Source organism: Rhinolophus sinicus, chromosome 7, assembly GCF_057876585.1.
Source record: "Rhinolophus sinicus isolate RSI-liver-muscle chromosome 7, RSI-T2T, whole genome shotgun sequence".
In the NCBI taxonomy this organism is placed as follows: Eukaryota; Metazoa; Chordata; class Mammalia; order Chiroptera; family Rhinolophidae; genus Rhinolophus; species Rhinolophus sinicus.
The window spans coordinates 48,746,430-48,765,811 of NC_142507.1; the positions used below are offsets into that span (position 1 = coordinate 48,746,430).

The 19,382-nt window shown below is 42.1% G+C and overlaps 1 protein-coding gene across 3 annotated transcripts in view; it reads right to left on the reverse strand.

Moving 5' to 3' along the window:
• Positions 1–8,626: 8,626 nt before the first annotated feature.
• GDAP2 (ganglioside induced differentiation associated protein 2) overlaps positions 8,627–19,382 on the reverse strand; it is a 65,677-nt gene continuing 54,921 nt past the window's right edge. For all 3 annotated transcript variants that reach the window (XM_019730599.3, XM_074318972.2, XM_019730600.3), the window contains exon 14: positions 8,627–18,328. In XM_019730599.3, the coding sequence (XP_019586158.3) occupies positions 18,281–18,328 (48 nt within the window). In that variant the 3' untranslated portion in view covers positions 8,627–18,280. The remainder of the gene's footprint in view (positions 18,329–19,382) is intronic.

Sequence of the window (19,382 nt, forward strand, 5' to 3'; positions counted from 1 at the left end):
TCCCAGAGAGAGTGGCAGTGCCCTGAGAGCCCTGGCTGTGTCCAGGAAGTGTGGCTGTGCCCACAGAGAGTGGTGGTGCCCTGAGAAGCCCTGGCTGTGTCCAGGAAGTGTGGCTGTTCCCAGAGAAAGTGGCAGTGCCCTGAGAAACCCTGGCTGTGTCCGGGAAGACAGGTGGTACCCTAAGAAGTCCAGGAAGTCTGGCAGTGCCCAGGAGTACTGGTGGTGCCCTGAGAAACCCTGGCTGTGTCCGGGAAGACAGGTGGTACCCTAAGAAGTCCAGGAAGTCTGGCTGTGCCCAGAAGCACTGGTGGTGCCCTGAGAAACCCTGGCTGTGCCCAGAGAGCCTGGCTGTGTCCAGGATATTGCATTCACCCCCAGGCTCCTCGCACAGGTCCCCTCGCGGAAGACGCTTGTCGCGTAGATTGTGAGGCGAGAGCCTGTAGGGGTGGAGTGTGGGGGCGGAGCCCCAGAAAGTAGTTTCCAGGCTCTCGGCCTCACATAGAAAGGTGCTGGCTCAGGTAGTAAATGGCCAACTGTGATTGCATGGCCATCAGCTGTGGCTAGTTGGCCGTCAGCTGTAACCAGTGAGCCATTGGCCACAATATAACTGCTGTGGCTACGGAGAGGAGAGAGGAAGAGAAGGAGAAAAAAGAATGGGGCTAGCAAGAAGACGGCGGCTGGGCTGGCAAGCGTGGATGGCGGTTTGCGGACAGTGTGTATCCAGCCTCCAGTGAGAGTATAGTGCCGCCAGAGAGAATAAAGTGGTATGACTCCCCTACCTATGGCTCCGTGGGTGTTCCTTTTTGGCCTCACCATATCCTGCGTTCTTGTATGGGGAGCGGGAGCAGAGACCCCGCAGGCCTCCCTGCACGACAAATGGCGCAGCGAGCAGGGTCCCCCGCATGACATAGATATATCACCATCTATCTATCTATCTATCTATCTATCTATCTATCTATCTATCTATCTATCTAATCACCGTATACCTATCTATCTATATATATCACCATACGGGAAGTAGATCAATGACTCAATGTGTTTCCAGACATTCAAATATCCGATATAGGTCAGCCACGGAGAAAGAATTCGCCAAATACCTGGCCCACAGTGGTTACTATTGCAGCTGCTGCTCAGCAGGAGGGGGTCACAGCCCTTCTCATCACAGGGACACAAGCAGCTGTGGTCAGTCAGTCTCCAAAACATAACCTTTCCGCAACACTTGGACTAGGCTTTTTTCCGGACCTCTCTCACGAGTGGGGGCAGGACCTACTGACTGCTGCCTGTCAAGGTCCTCACTGGACGCAGGACCGAGGGAAGGGGAGCTTACAGGTGGCAGATCACACGCTAGTGCAGATGGGAGAAGGGCTGAGGTGGGCAAGAACTGGCAGAGTAGACATTTCCCTAGTTCCTCCTGGCTGAGGATTTTGTCCACGCCTTGTTGTGGAAGAACTGGCCATTAATATCAGATTCACACTTGCTCTGTGTTTTTGCAAGAAATTTGAAAAATTTAATATCCCTACCAGACTATTCCAGATGCATGAAGTGAAGGGCTACAACCTCTTGTGCAAGACTGTATCTCTGGGGCCCAGTGCATAGTAGCTACTTGACAATTATTTTCCGAGCAAACTCATGTCTTATTAACTCTTTCGTAGGACAAACACTGCTGTGTGGGTTCAGTTACTCACAACTCCGACCAATCGTTATTATTCGCAGTAGTGATGCTTATATAGTTGCTGCAAACACTAAGTGCTTACTAAAACATTTCTCCTAGGAGAAATGCAAGATGAGTTTCCAATTTTCGTCTGATCCATCCATACCTTAACATGGTTGCTGTTTAAAGATCCAGTATGTAATATGCATTGTTGATTCGCTAACACTGAACTCACGTCACCTTGTTCCATCTCAATTATTGTGCTGTCCAGAGGAAGGAAATACAAGGCCTTGTTGGTGGGACTGAGAAGAGTAATGGACCCGAAAAGGCATTTTATGGTTACCACCTGGGTGCCCGGCAGTTCCTCCAGAACGTGGGGCCTGATGAAGAGCGATTTTCTTCTGCAGATGGTTCCTTTCAAGATAGGAGACCGTAGGAAGGTGAGTGGGGTACTAAACGATCACCAAATGGTAAAATGCTGTGGTTGCACACACTCCTTAAGCCTTGAAAAAAGCGAATTTAGAACAACTAGAAGATTCTACATCACAGGGTAAATCAAAAGAAGTGAGAGATGGCATACAAAGGTCTGACAGTTAAATTTGAGAACTCATCCTAGAAAAAGTGCCACACACCGCATTGCTGAATATCACTATGGTCACCTTCGAAGTACTCCCCTTGAGAAGCTGTGCACCGACACCAGTGCCTAGTCCACCCTTCAGAGCAATTTTGGAACTCTTTTTCTGGAATGGCCATCAGAGTTGTCGTCGTATTACCCTTGATGTCCTGAATGTCATCAAAATGTCTTCCTTTCAATATTTCCTTTATCTTCGGGTGAAGAAAGAAGTCATTGGGGGCCAGATCAGGTGAATAGAGAGGGTGTTCCAATACAGTGATTTGTTTACTGGCTAAAACCTCCCTATAGACAGTGCCATGTGAGCTGGTGCATTATCGTGATGCAAGAGCTGTGAATTGTTGGCGAAAAGTTCAGGTCGTCTAACTTTTTCACGCAGCCTTTTCAGCACTTCCAAATAGTAAACTTGGTTAACTGTTTGTCCAGTTGGTACAAATTCATAATGAATAATCCCTCTGATATCAATAAAGGTGAGCAACATCGTTGCAACAAGTTCACGAACTTAACTGTCAGACCCCGTAGTCTGGAAACAGCTTCAGAGGAACATTAAGGAAAGGCAGGAAGTGTTCTTAATAACACACCCCACTGAACGTGGGGATTCTGCTAAGGTGATGGGAAATGCACGCGTTTCTTCTCTGTTTCCTGGCCTCGCAAGGGAGAAAAGTCGATGCCCAGGTTTGTGAAGGTGAGATTTACCTGCGATTACCTCCCTTGGTAGATACTAGTAAGCCTCTGTCGGTGTTTACTCTTTCTCTCACGTATGTGTAGAGACCCAGCTGTCAGGAATGGCACTAACAGCTCTGGCCATTTAGGCCTTAGGGCTCATTTTAGTTTTTCTGGGTGACTCAGCCTCCACCACGGCAGGAGACCTCACAAAACTCCTCAGAAAGCTGTCTTATCACCTCAGAGCCTTCCCGCGGACTTCCAAGCCTTGGTGGCTTTAATGTAAGATGTTAGCTTCTGCCTCTGGTCTAACACTTGGTCATGAATGAAGCAACTGGCCCCTGAAACCCAGTCCTAGCTTATATCCATCTACCTTTCCTGGAAAAAAAGCAAATTATTGAGTTCATTTTGTGAAGCAATGCTATTAATGGAAGGAAAGGTCATTGGGCTGACTATGCGAAAATGTGATATGGGGAGCCCCTTAACTCCTACGACTTTTCAAGGACTCAAGTCGTCCCCACATCCTTTGATTAAATGCTTCTCTGCTTTTGATCTTACTTCTTTGACACCATAAGCACAACCATACTTCATTTTCCCTTGTAGCAGTTGTTTAGAAGTCTACTACTTGCCAGCGACTGTTCAAGGGAACATTAGGAACTGCAACGAACCAAACAGAAAGGTCTGGTCATTCATATCTATATATACATATATGGTAATAAATAGGTACGGTTTTTAAACTGCTATGGCACCGGCACTGACCAGGCAGAAGGGTGGTGGCCATACTCTTGGAGTGGGGTCCTGGAAAGGCAGGGGGCTGCACCCCTTCAGTTGCTGGATTATCGAGAGTTCCAGAGAATCTGGGGGTAGGGAAGGGAGCAAAGGACATTTGGAGCTCTCAGAGCAGTTATGTGTCGACTCACATGGAAGTATTTCAGTACTTCTAAAAATTGACATGGCTGAATATCAGCGCCACGGAGGAAAAAATTAAATGATATGACATGATCAACATGTGACGTGTCCCAGAAGCAGTGAAAGAAAATACTCGGGTTTTAGAATGGGACTTTTTGGGGGAGGTTGGGCAGATGCAGTGAAAAAAAGTGGGGAGTAGAAGGTGAATGAAGTACGTTCATGTTTTCTAAGTCTCCCTACGCCACAGATATTTGTCTTTCTAGCATTCTGTAAAAACAAAATATCCTTAATCTTATTATTTACCTGGGTGAATCATGCTCTCAAGGTCCTGATGTAAATGGAAAGGGCATGTAAACAACAGATGTATTACAGGAGGAAAGGCTGACAACGAATAGCATCTGAATTTAATCATATCTGAGTATTAATAACTGCCTGCTCGCTGACTTCACAGGAGGCCCTGGGGTAGAAAGTCAAGTTGTTAGGAAATGAGAAGCAGCAGAAGCAGCGGGGGGACTGTTGGAGGGCCCGTACTGGTTCATTTGGTTGGCCTTTGGGCCGCAGAGAGCAGATATTGCTCTTACAGCCGTATTTCTGAAGAAAAAATTACACATTCATCTCCATGGGCTGTGTGGCTCCTCACTTTTCACGTGGAAACAACTTGCATTTGAGAAGGTCATTTTTTAAGTAATGATTTTTGAGAAACTGACTTTTAAGGGAATCAAGAGTTTTCAAGCATTATGCCCGGGAGCTATGAGCGACTGTAAAGAAGAAAACATTTTAGGCTTTGCGTAATGCCCTTTTTACCACGACCGCAAGGAAAGGAAAGAGACATCTCCGAATTCCGTCTCTATGCTCATAAAAAGAATTCTAATTGATATTATTCAGAGCGTTTGAACAGCATCTTCTTTTCAATAGTTTGCCAAATAGCGAATGCAACGTTTCTCAGGTTGAGATTTGGTTTGAATTGCAGAGAGAGTCCAGAATTTTAAATTGTTTCTCAAAGGCGTCTCTGCCCTAAGGAAAGATTGAGACGCACTGGTCTAATGGAAAAATCCATTCGTTCATTTGTTCAACAAGCATTTATTCCATGCCTACTATACACCAGGTACTAGTCTAGGCACTGGGGCTATAGCACAGAATAAGCCCAGCCATGGGCTTTGCCTTTTGTAGAGACAATTGGAGGGTTTATGGAAGTACGAGTCAGACCCCTGGGTTTAGATATCGGTCGTGCAACCTCAAAGAGGTTATTTTCCTCTCTGAGTCTCCATTTCTTCATCTGTAAAGTGAGACTAGTAGGAGGATTAGAACTAAAATGATTCAAATATCTAGCACAGAGGTATGAATTCAATGGTGACAATTACTATTACACTCCTGTCACCTGGGGGAAGTAGGTATAGATCAGAAAGACGTGACGACTTCATTTTTACAGAGTAAAAAGGTGCCGCCCAAAGGGGTTGTGTAAATTGTCAGGCAAGGGATTACTAAAGCTTTGATCTGCGATTGCGAGTTGACAGAGTGACTGGCTCTTGATTTTCCTCCTCTCATTAGGACTCTGCTGGATTTATCAGCCTTACAGAACTGATGAATTATTTAAAACCGGGAGTTGGCAAACTACGGCCCTCGGCCCGTTTTTATGTGGCCCTTGAGCTTAGTGCGGTTCTACATTTGGAGACAGCTGGAAACAGGAAAGTGTTCTGTTATCCTTGAAAACTATTTGAAATTTAAATTCCAGTCTCCTTAGATCAACTCTTATTGGAACACAGGCACACCCATTTGCTCGAGCATTGCCTATGGCTGCTGCAGTGTAGTTTGCTACTTGTGACAAGAGAACATATGGCCTGAAAAGCCTAAAATATTTACTATCTGGCCCGCAACCAAAAAAATTTGCCACCCCTGATCTAAAATATCATTTTCTCTTGAAGGAAAGACATACCAAATACAATTATACATCTTCTGAGTTGGTAGTATGTCATCATTTAAAATCTGATATTGCTCATTTGAAATCTGATAAGCCTGCAAAGTGAGACACTTTGATCATAATAATTAGCATATTTAAATAAGACAATAGCCAGTATTTACAAGGCTTTTAGAAGTATTAAGTCATTTGATCCTAACAACAACTCTAAGAGGTAAACACTCTTCATCTACTGTTTCCCTGAAAATAAGACCTAGCTGGACAATCAGTTCTAATGTGTCTTTTGGAGCAAAAATTAATATGACTTGGTATTATATTACATTATAATATTATATCATATTATTATATAAGACCGGGTCTTTTATTAATTTTTGCTCCAAAAGACACATTAGAGCTGATTGTCCAGCTAGGTCTTATTTTTGGGGAAACACGGTATGAGAGAACTGAAATTCGTCGAAGTTTAAATGTGTCCAAGGTCACAAAGCTAGTAAATGGCTGAACTGTGATTTGAATCGAAGCCCATGCTTCTAAATACAAGTCCAAGGCTACAGAATGGGTAGCCCAGCGGTTAGGTAAGAAGCTTTGCATTAGGTACATTTACCCAAGCTTCTTTGCCTTTCCAAAACCTATTTTCTGATACCACCTGATGACCAGTTTCTTCTCTAAGATTCTTTTTTTTTTTCCTGCTGTAAAATGGGGAAAATACCTAGCTTGCAAAGTTATCATAAGGAATAGAGACACTATCTTCACAATGCCCGGTATCCTGTACAATAGTTGCTATTGCTTCATTACTATTTCGTAGGAAACATTTTCGTAAGATGCCTGCACGGCACACCTGCTAAGGCAACTGGGAGGGGAGGTGACAGCTACAGGAGAGAAAAAGACAGTTAAATATGTCCCCAAGTTCCTGAAAGGCCTAGCCATCAGCCCCAGGCTGCCTGTTGCCTAAATGAGGCAGCTTCTCCTCCTGGAGAGGGTTTCTGCACCTTTGGTGAAGGGAAGGAGTGACAAACGCTGCTGCAGTTGGGACGAGGGGTTGGTAATCTGCCCTAGAAAGTCAGTTCTTTACAGCCAGTGAACAGCGCTGGCTTTTGCACCAAGTGTGGGCCCTGCAGGGAGAATCAGCATCAGAGTGAGAAGAAATGGCTACGGCGCAGGGACAGGAGAGGCAGCTGTGATGGAAGGGAAAGGAAGTAGTTGGAAATTATACTCCAGAATTCTTTTTGCAGGAAGGCAGTTGGGGAGACAGGGACACAGGAAAGTACTGTGCAGCTACTCGGAACCCCGAGGTTGGTGACCAGGGGAAATGCCTCAGGCTTTGTTGTTCCTGATGAACAGGCATGCATTCCTGTCCTAGTGTGGGCTGGGCACCATGCCACGTGCTGCGGCCTTGTTCTCCCGAGTGATCTTTGCAGCCATCCTGTGCAGTAAATATTGCTGCCCATGTTTTATCGATGTGAAAAATGGAAGCACAGGAGGGCTAAGAGGTTCTGAACTCAGAGCGGCACCGCTGGTGAGCATCTAGCAGGATACGAAGCCATGCTTTTGACACCTAGTCCGCTGCCCTCTCAATTACCCTCAGCTGCCACCCATGGCTAGTGGCTTATGTGGGTATTAACAGTCAACAAATACTTATTGACACACTGTTTTACCAGTGATTGCAATGTGGAGAAGTGTCTTAGAGGGAAGACACACTGCAGGGAAACCCAGACAGAGGAGGGAGGGAGGAGGAGAGGCGGGAAGGGGAGTGACTGTTACTGGGAATGGTGTTTCCTGTTGAAATGTCCTAAAAGTAGACAGTGGTGATGGTCGTACAAGTCTGTGTGTATACTACAAACACTGGATGGATTTTATGACATGTAATTGAAATCTCAACAAAGCAAATGGAAAATCAAAATGAACACCCCCAAAGAGAATTATACTCTGTAAGATTAAGAATAGAAATAGGCATATGTCATAGGAGTGTTTATATTGAAAAGAACATAATGTAGGATGATACTTTGATTTGGGTACAAGTCATGATAAATTCTTAGAAGCATAAAAACAAAACAAGTCAACCCGAGATGCAGAGTTGTCTTATACTGTGCCATTCTACTATTGTGAACTAAAAAATGGGATTCTTGCCTTTTCCCACTTGTGTGAACTCTCATGGGGGTTATGTGAGGCTTCAAACTGCATGTGCTAGGATGCCCTTTTCCATACCACCCAGATGGATTCAGCAGGAAACTGTCAGCCACCACTGACTTCCGGTCTTGTACTAACTGCCATCCAAAGAAACACCTGTGCAGCATGTCTGGGCTTCACCGTCCAACGCTCAGCTGACTTCTCTGCAGATTGGGAAGCAGGGTCTGACGCACAGGTGAGTATGCAAAGTTTGACTTAGATGGAAATAGAAAAGCGTTCCCTCAGTTGGACACGCTCCCGCTGATTCACGAGTCCAACCATCCGATGGTATAACTGAACAATTCAGGCTCCGGTCTGTGCCTTCTTCTTCCTCGAACTCAGATGCGAACGATGCTGGATTTGCCTCTTTCCTTGAAGGAAGGCCACAAGAATAAGGCCTTTCAATTTCTTTCCCAATTTGAAAGAATTGGATGAGCCTGAAGGAAACCACCCGGGACATCTTCATTCAACTGGAAATCTAAAATTACAATTTAAGAGAAAGAGGCAAAAGGCAAGTAAGCTGATACTAACAACTCAACTGACTGAAAGATATTCTGAAGCCCTGGATTGCATCGTAGGACAGGACAGAGTCAGACGCTCCTCTGAGAACTTTCTGTACCACCCACATAGGACGAAGAGAAACAGTGTGAAAAGGACGAGTAGGAGGCACAAATGATTCACATAAACCTTTACGTAAAGCAAAAATTAACTTTAATGTGCATATATTATACTCACTGAATGAGGCACAGAGATGATAGCACTAAAATACACCTCCCAAAAGGTGGGAGACCAGGTTATTTTCTGGTTGGACAAAAACCATTTGATCTAAACTATCTCGTTTCGGCTATTTCATTTACTCTAGGGTGACCATATGCTATAACTGAAGTCCCCTGAGCAGTTAGTGTCTCTCAGGGTTCAGCAAATCAGAGGATTGTTTCCGTGTATACTTTTAAGTTCGGAACTTGATAATTCACTGATTGAAATGATGGCTGCTGTCTATATTGGGTCTTACTAGGGCACACACCATTCACTGACTTTGGTAAAGTTTATTCTGCTGTGCTTACTCATTTCTAAGGAACAGAGACTTAAGCCATTTGAATAAAAAGCCCTCCCTCCATTTCAAAGAGCTAAAAATCCTTAACGTCACATAAATAAAGGTTGAAAGAGGATGAGTTCACATAGTTACAGGTCAAAGGGCTGTATCTTCCTACAGTTTGTTTTAAAAGGAAAGACTTAGCATGTGACAATAGCCAGTGCTTACTAAGCGCCAGGTGTTATTTACCTTTTGTGTACATTATCTCTAGAGAGATACCCCAATATTCAATACCCCCGTTTCCCGATTTTATATACGAAGAAGTGAAGGGACAGAAAGATTATGCAATCTGGCTAGCATCACACTTGTAGTCATTGTTAGACCCAGGAATACAGCAGTGCCTCTCAAGCCTTATGGATGCCAGTCAGGTGGGGGGACCTTGATAAAATGCAGTCTGATTCTGTGGTTCTGGGGTGGGTCCTGGGAGCCTGCATTTCTAGCTGGTCAGTACTCTTGATCCATAGACTTGACTTTACGTAGTCAAGTATCAAAGTCAAGGGCACTTAGATACCCTCTAAGCTCCCTGCTTTAGAGCACGTGCACATCCAGCGAGAGGGTTTCTGGAGACCAGTGGCTGCAGTTTACAGGCATGTCCCAGGCTCAGCCATGGGGTTTTGCTCCTGGCAACGTTGTGCTCGTGCCAATGCCCCTCTGACGTTTGATGTATCTCTCATGGAACATTTCTTTCATGATACAGTCATTTCTTTCTACTTTGCTGGAAACTGTCTTTTATAATTTTGTTTCCAGCACCTGGTAGACTGCCTGGTTTATTCCAGAAAGCTGGGCACCGAATCCCATCCTTCCCTTCCTGGGCCCGCGGTTGGACCACGTCCCCTGGCCTCCCAGCCTTGTACTTAGTGGCATCCGATGGTTGAGCTCCAAACAGTGGAATCAGCGGGAGTGGCACGTGCCCCAATCACGTGACAGTCACACTGGCATAAAAACTGTGTGTGCAGTCCTCCATGCTCTCTCCCCATTTACCAGCTTGAAGCAGAAAAGCACAGCTCCTTCAGAAGCCACAGATGGCGGAGCCACGAAACTGAAGGCACTTAGGCCTCTGAATCGGGGCTTGGAGAAGAGCTTCTGGTTCATCAGTGACCTCTGTTTAGACTTCATGTGAGAAGTCAGTTTCTATGGTGTTAAAGCCATTTTGCCTTTTCAGTTTATTTGCTACGGCAGCTAGCATCCCTCTAACCAATGTACACAGACCCTCAGTGACTACTTACCAAGGAAGAAGTGTAGACTTTCTCTACACTGTGCTCTGCTCACTGACAAGGAGAGAATTTCTGTGCAATGAAAGCAATGGTCAGAAAAATGGGCTCAGAATTTAGCTTCTCTCACAAGAACCTCCGTGATTTCCATACAGCACCTATCCTGGCAGACTCTGGGCACTTGATAGGGCAGCACTGCCAAGGTCTGTACAGTTTTCACGTGGAGGAAGATCATCGTATTCACATCAGCATCTTCCCTGTGTGAGTTTCCAAGAAGGTGATTTTAGATGCTGCCTTCTTGCTCAACTTGGCTGAAAGGAGAAATTTTTATTTAAGAGGTGGGGCAGTGAATGAATAGCTGGGTATAAAAAAAACTGAAACCTTTCACTCTGAATTCACATTGACCTCGCACGCCAAATATTTTCACAGTCACTGAAGGATGACTGACAACCTCTGCTGCTAATTCCTGAACTCTGATCCTCCCTTGGAACTTGGCTGAGCAAATGCAATTTAAAAAAATAAATGATAAAGAATAAATAAATAAAAAAAGAACAAACCTTCTTTAGAGATATCAGAGGGAATTCAAAGTCAAGCAGCTATGCAAATGTAGTTAAACCAACGAATTCTTTGGTTTAGGTCATCCTTAAACTACCTAGAATTCACGTGCTCTGGCTCTGAGTCTGACCTGCCTTCGCATGCCTGGGCCTCCATTTCTTAATCTGTACAATGAGAAGATTCAGTGGTTCCCAACTGTCTGAGAACCAAGGCCCCCTTTCATAACAAATTCTAGTGCCTACTTCACTATTAGAAATAAAATTCATAGATAACATAACCCACCTGCAATGTTAAAAAAACATCAATCTGATCATTGATAATAAGCATTTCAAAATGAAAATGTCAGACACATCTAAGCTAGAAGACGCAATGAAATAGTCCAAAGCTTTCTCTACTGTGTATAAAGAATACACTTGGATTTTTAAAGAAGCGAAAGACCTCAGGCCATTCAAGCAGTCAAGGAAAAGTTATGATAAACCATAACATTTTGTATTTAGTAAGAAAAAGAGGAAAATAACTGGAACTGATTTGAATCATGCTCATCACCCAAATCAAAGAACAGACGGCCGAAATGGAGACAGTCAGGTAGAACTGGGCCTTATCTGGGATGAGGCTCAGAAGTATCAGAAAATGTGACCACCCCAATAGCCCACATGTATAAAGAGGCACACATTCATTGAACTTCAAGACTTCGCAGATGGGGAAAGAGGTTGGGTTGGAAAAAGGATTGATAACTTCCACAACACAGATTATTATCAAGCTTCTGTATAAAATGGCATAGAGGGAAATATTTTTAAAACAGACTTTCACAAAATTCAATGTCAGCCTCATTTCATGTGTCTTCACTACTTTAAATTCTACCAATATGATACAGGATGAGGGGGAAAGAATTTGAATTTGGTACATACTATCTTGGTTAAAAAATAACTGAGTTCCTCTTACAACAGACTCCTGGTATTTTCTCCTATCACCCAGTTAGGGGGGGAAAAAAAAGCGAAACAATAAAAAATCCAACCTGCTGGTATGCTTGTTCATTTTTCAGAACTCCAGAATTTATTTTAGAAAACCAGGAAAAGATAGAAGACTTACTAAAAACTATTTTAAAGAACAGTTAAAACAGTTTCTTCAAACATGTTTTCACAGGTGAAAATTAAGATGTTTGCATATTATTGCTCAAAACTGCCCAGGAAGACCAGGATAATACTAGTAGGGGGGAAATTCCTTTTCTGCAAAAAAGCTATATCAAGATTCAGGGAGAACCTCGTGTTATCATTAGTTACAGATCGTAAATGTTCAAGACAACACACAAGCTGAGTCTAGTGGCCCTAATATCCCTTTACTGGACCACAAGCTGGCATGACAACCTTTAAATGAAATTTATATTTATTTTGTGTCAGTCTGATTATTAGCACATCACACAATTGTTAAAAGAAACCTCAGCCATTCCTCTTCCAGAGAAACATTAATTTTGTAACAAATAATTCTGAGAAAATATAATTTAAGATTAGAAAACTTATAAGCAATGTACAATGATGGTCTATATGAAATTCCTTTTCATGAGCACGAGCTTTGGAGTCAGACTTGGATTTGAATCCTGAGTCTAACACTCAATATATAAGATAGGGTCTCTAAGGAGCTTAGCAAGGTCAAAGGCACACAGTCAGTCTTCAACTATTCGTTATTATTTCTAATCAAAGCAATGGTAGCTTCTATGTATAAACACTTACTATGCATACTTTATGAACATTATTTATTGCATTTCTCTTAATTATTCAATGAGTATTATTATTCCTGCTTAATATATGAAAACACTGAGTTTCAGAAAAGGTTGAGAGACATGTCCAAGGTCTGAACCCAGGTGTGTCAGAAGCCAAAGCACCAATGCTACTAACTACCATTAAAAATTCCTGTGTTGAGAGAGAGAAGGAGAGAGGGAGGTGGGGAGGGAGGGAGGGATGAATGGATGGACAGAGTAGGTGAGTGTGTGTGTGTGTGTGTGTGTGTTGGGGAGAGGGGAACCCATATATTTATTATGAGAATTAGACATTTTTCATGTTAATAAAAAAATTTAAAATGATTAATATTCATGTTCTGAATTATCTGGATAACTGCCTTAAAACCAAGTATTAACAGAACATTTCAGTGGGTAGGTCCGCATTTGTATTTACTTGCATGTAAAAGCTGGGTTCTTACGGAGAACAGAGGCTGACTTCATAGGGAAGTGACACGCTGGAGCTAGATGCAGACCAAATAACATCACTCTGTGCTACACAAATGAAAGTAACAGTCTGAACAGAGGAAAGTAGTGGGAGAATTGAGTCACCACCAGAGCACATGGTGGTACGTGCGTGCTGAACTCAAAAGAACTTGTACTAAAGCACTCAGTACCATAATCACATTATAAGTGACAGTTTTGTTTTGGCAAAATACCATCATCCATCATATTTAATCAATGTTATTTTATGTTTTATTAGTTTTATAGTTTTGCTTGTGTCTGATCTGTCAACTTGGGGTTTTGTACTTATGCAAAAGCTATAAGCAGAAGGCATTTGTACGTAGCTTTATGTTTATACATACTTTGATAACATTATAATAAATAAAGTAAAAACGGAGGAGCTAAGAGAAGTTTTCCTTATTGAGAGGGGATGTGCATTATTCAAGTCTGAGAAACACTGCCCTATACTATACACTGCATGTGTGCGGCTCCGGCAGGTCACTCAGCCTGTCTCCATCACCACCTACCTCCCAGGATCTGCAGGATTAAATGAGATGATGAATGTCTGAGGGCCTGGCCCACAGAAGGAAGTACAATGATAGATCTGTCCCCTTTCTCTGGAATGGAAAACACGGAACCTAAATACAATCTAGGCTCTTGTACTCTACGTGTGGTCTTGGGATCAGGAGTATTGATTTCATCCAAGAGCTTGTTAGAAACTGACCATCCCAGGCCGCACCCCAGACCTACTATGTCGGAATCTGCATTGTACCATATTCCCAGCTGACATATTCAACTTTGAGAAGCACTAGTCTAGATCTTCACAGAGAAGATTGACAGTAAAAGTCACTGAATTTCGTACTACTCTGTAGGTTAACTTTGGTGGCTACAGAAATGCCAGGCATAAATGGCCAAAAATGACTGTCCTCCCTTAGGATTTCATACACACATGGCCATTTTACTATTGGTTCTTCAAAGGCTGTCTTTGTACAGAGTGGGACACTCTTCAAAAAGGGATCTTTCAGTTCAGAAAGACTAACGTATATTTTCAAATGTGAGACATTCATAAAAGCTCTTGGAATTTTGAATAAATAAATCTTAAGATCATGTCGATCAAAACGTTTTTCGGTTTCCTTTGCCCAAGAACAACTGAAATCACGTACGTATAGTAAGCTTTTATTTAAACATTTTGGTCCATAGGATCTGTTCTGACAAAGTCCTGGTTCAGATTTTGACTGTGTACTTCCACTAATGAAACACGTTACAAAAAAAATGTGTGCGTGTACCTAAAAGGTATTAGTTTTAACTGTTAAGCAAAAACATTAGATCACATTCAGCAGTTATGATTTTGTTAGTGTAATTAACCTAGAGGATATCTACGCTTTCTTCTTGAAATCAGTGGCCCTATACATTTAAGGTGTACTGTACTTAAGATTTAAGGATACTGTTCTTGGAAGCATATAAAACACAGTTAGCAACTAATATCCAAGAGAGCCACTAGTATCTAAAATGACCTTGGTACCATATATTAAAGGGCTGTTTTGGTCGAATCAAAGGTTGAACTATGTTCTATTTTCTCCGCATTATAGGCCATAGAAATCACATTCAGAGAATGGAAAGCAACGCATAGTGTGTACATGCGTGTGTGTGTGTGTGCGTGTGTGTCTGTATGCGTGCATATGTATGTATGCCTGCTTAGGCTTCCCTGCAGGCAATCCTTATAATCTCTGGGTTTTTGATATGACCTAGATTACAGGAAGAACCTTCCTTTATCCTCCATGCTCTCAGGCAACCGCAAACAAAGAGCTGATCATATACCATAAGGTATATCAGTGCCAGTACGGCTAAAACACTCCAGTGCCCGTTAAGTATTATGACCACAACTTAAGAGAGCCATAACCTGAAATTCACCAGCTAACTCCGATTTTAGAGGCTGACACGCTACCTTGCATTCCTTTTGATGCTTAACACAATCAGCCCACTGTTCCTAGGATCATACAATCCTTCTCTTTCCAGTACTTCAAATCCTAATCATTTCTGTTCTATATTAAGCGATTTAAACTCTATATACAGATATGCACAATGTATCAAGGGAAATACAAAAAGTGGCTTTTGGTTTCTACTGAAACTACATTTTATCTTTTTCTCCTTAATCGTTGCAAAGAAAAGATTAAACCACTACCTACAGTTTAAATTCATTAAACAATATGTAAACAAATAGAAAACAGGTAGAAACAGGCTGTTTTTTTTTTTTTTTTTTTTTACTAAAGTGACCATACTCATCCCTCTCTAGAAACAGGAGATATTTTAATCCTTTTACACTTCAGATATTTGATAAAAGAAATCTACATCCATTTTTCCTACCAAAAATACTCTGAAAATCCTGTTGATTACTCTCAAACTACTGGATTTGGATTCCTTAAAAAAATAAATATAATAGAGCACCAGCCAATGAAATACAATATATATATAAAAAAAGAAAATCTTTTAAACTACCAACCACTTCGGCCTCTAAACCTTAAGAGTCTAACAGAGACCGAGTTTTTTTTCAAGGTTATTTTTGCCATCAAGAAACTTGGATGTAGACGAGTTCAGAAGAATCAAAATATATGCTGAAGCAGGAAATGTACTTGTTTTAAAAATCACATTATGCCTTGCACGAAATAGTGAATTAACTTAATATTTTGTAAGTTGTTTCTGCCTCGTTCAGCTAGCATTTGGCATGACCAAAGTTTAATTGAATAAGGTCTTGGTAGTGCTTCCAATTAACATCAGATGCTAGTGGTCATTTCCACCCAGCACCCTTTCATCCTCGAATGCATCCTTGAAAATGGCATGCATGTGTTTCCTAGGCTATCCAACCATTTGACACAGGCCGATGTGTACTGAACTTTACTTAATCAATTGAATATCAAGGTCACCATGTTCCACTCCTTGGATTTAGTACGTTGAGAAACAACTTATGTATGTAACACTTTAGACAGCTATAAAAGCATGAACTTGGTCCTGTACCAAATTCAGTTTCAACGACAAGAGCAGCCCTTATCTTCAGTCTCTATTAAATTATGAGATGCAGTAGATATGTATGTAGCCCCTATGCCACCTTTGCACCCTAGGACACCAACTGAACTAGAATCTCAGTATATGTAGAATCTTGCTTGTGTTACTAAACATTAATATGCTGGCACACATACAGCAAAGGGACATCTTTTCAAAATTATTGCCTTTAAGAAATTGTACATAGAAATTTGCTTCCTTCCAAATGGCAAAGTAACTTGCAGCCTCGGTTATCTATAGAGGAAATGATTCAGACCAGACGCCAATCTGAGGTAGCCAAGTCCAGCTTGGACAAAGAAAAGTCGGCATATTTTTTTTTTTTTTATCACTGATTCTAGTGAAAAGAAGCCTCAAACATGATCTACACAATTGACAAGAGAAGATGAAGCTAATTTTTCAGATTTTTAAGGCTCAAGGGGTTAATGGATTCCTATTTGAGAGGAAGCTTAATACCAGACATCTGATTGGCTGTCTGGACCAGATGACCTAGGAAACATAACAGGAAATCCTTAACAAGTACGTCTAAGGAACAAGTGTTTTTGATTTCCCACAGAAAGCAAATGTGCCCACTATATGCAAAAGATGAGAGCTTATCTAAGAAAGGTAAAGCCCCTTCCTGTTTCTATGGGAAAATATAGGATGGCTTACCACAATAATACGGGGATTTGTCTATCATCAAGAAAGGGAAGTATGTGTGTCTTACGTCCACTGAAGAAGTAATGTGAGCATTCGGGACCTTGGAAGCACCGATCCCGAGTGCTTCAGAATAGAGAGTTCTACCTTTTCTGGTCCAAAATGCCAGTGTACATGATGGGGTAAGGGCGATGGGGGTGGGGTGGGACGCAGGAATCCAAAGGAGTATGAAGACACCCAGATGGAAATGATAATGGTTTGATCTTAATTCAAGAAGAAACGCTTAAAATGGCTAACAGATGCCGTTTGTTACAGTGTAGCACTGGGGGAGGAGGAGGTCACAGGAATTCTGGACAAAGCGGGAAGGAGCTCCTCAGGGTTGGGATTTTGCACTAGCAACACTTGTCCCAAGAGGAGAAAAATCACTCAAAAAGGTGCCAAGGACAAGAGGAGTGGTTTGTAGCCCTCCCTCGAGTCTATTTACTATCATTTAAAAACTAATTGAAGACACCCCACCGTGCCAACTCCCCTAGCGTTTTTTTGCATCCAAAGACATCAAAAGCCATTTCTAAATGTTATCCTCATGATACCTCTGTGAGGTAAGTAACAGACTTCTAATTTTTATTCACAAGCAAGCTAAGGCACAAATCAAGCCTGAGTGACAAAAGTGGTCTGGAATTGGGTGCACTGCCAACACACTCCTTCCATATTGACTAGGCAACTCAAGAGACACCGCTAGAGGGAGTGGCACTGAGAGCCAAACAAAATCACTGATGGTTCTGGGAAGATAGCACAGCCTCAGAGGGCTCACTGACGGAGGCTCGGGAGATGCCCTTCACTTCAGAGAACAAACCTGCACAGCCCTTTGGAATAAGGAGACCACATCACCCATGATTATAGGAAAAAGGCTGCAGGCACCATCTTCTTATTTTTCCCCACTGTTGTGTCTAGAACAATCTTAACATATCCTATGCTCCCAGGAACTTTAGTTCTTACATCTTTGTCTTCACTGATGCAGTAACATTCTAAGACCTGTATTTTGCTAATGATTTTGATATTTTTGATTAGATACATTTCCACATTCTTGGTCCCAGGCAATTCTCTGTTATAACAACCAAATTATCTGTATAAAATGTAATGCCAGGATCTGAAGCAAATAATGCATCCGGTCAGCATACGTTGGTTCTCTATATTTTGAGAAATACTGAAGTACACAAAGGAAGCGTGCAATGTTAAAGAGATGATGGGAACAATGTTGGTGGCTTGTCTAATAGGGAATCCAGCGTCCTTCCAGGAAACTGAAAACACTCAAAAGTCGCTCCCCAATTTCTATTAACAATCCTCTAAAAATCCATTTTCATTTGATACAAATATACAAATTTAAAATAAGAGTGCAGTTCAGAATGGCCTACCATTTTCAGATTGTTTATGTGCCAGAAAATATACCGTCAATAAAAAAATACCAGAGAGGTGGGGACAAAAGGCTCTCTGGATCTGTACAGCAAAAATGAAGATCGCTTCAGTAGGTAGTGATTCGTGGAGAAAGGGGCGTCCTTGGAAACCAGCAGGGCTCAAAGACGCAGGTCACAAATCTGGTGATGGCGGATAAGATGTATAGTAAGGCCCATTTTCCTATGGAAAGAAAACAAAGAAAGAACACTAAGTCATACGATTAATTGCACTGGGAATATGAAAGAAAGGGATTCCGTCAGTGACTTAGCATCTAGAAAAGGCTCAGCACGTGCCTCGTCCTGGGCAGGCCCTCAGCCACAGCCACCAGAGTCGTTCCACTGGAGTCAGTCAGAGCTGGTGTATAGCAGGCAGAGGTCATCAGGATGACACTGTTTTTTAATAACATTACTACTTATTGAGTACTTTATATGCCAGAAACTTTATCAGCCTTTTTCTTTCTTTTCCCTTTATGGCCTTACATGATGCCATGAAATAGGTAACATCCTGGTGTGTCTTACAGAAGAGGAAACTGAGGCTCATACAGGTCGCATACCTCATCTAAGGTCTCCTAGCTGGTAACCAGAAGAGCCGGAATTTAAATCCACAGCTATATGAATATGATGCCCAGATTCTTTTCTGTTTGATTGTGTGGTCTCACTGTGTGCTGAAACTTAACACAGAGTTACGAAACAAAATGAACGATCATAGAGGAATTTAATAACTGTAACTGTTTTGGCAGAAATGAGTCTTCTCCATAACATGTCTGAGTGGCAAGGCTTATACCCATTCTAGTTCTCAGGACCTTTAGTTCAAGATCAAGATGGAGAATTGCATGCCAGAACTTTAATGTCAAATGCAGACAGCACCAAATCAGGGTAAGGGGAAATTATTTTTTACCTTGTTTTGGCTAACTCTATCTTAATAAAAATCAAGACAGCTAACTTTATGCTAGATGGACCCTAGATTACATTTATGAGACCGAGGATTCATTTCTCATTTCTAAGGGAAATACTGCTCTGGAAAATAACCTGGTTTTCAGTACATCTTAAACAGAAAATGTGCAGCAGTAACGTAAGATAACAATTAAGGATGGAGAATGAGAGGTGGATAAAGATAGCATTGGTTTATGGTACATTTACCTGATAACTGTTACGGAGCCTTCATCTGTCCAGTCTTGAACACAGTAGGCAATTAAATGTGACTGGAGTGACTAAGTGAATCAAAGCCTCTGCTA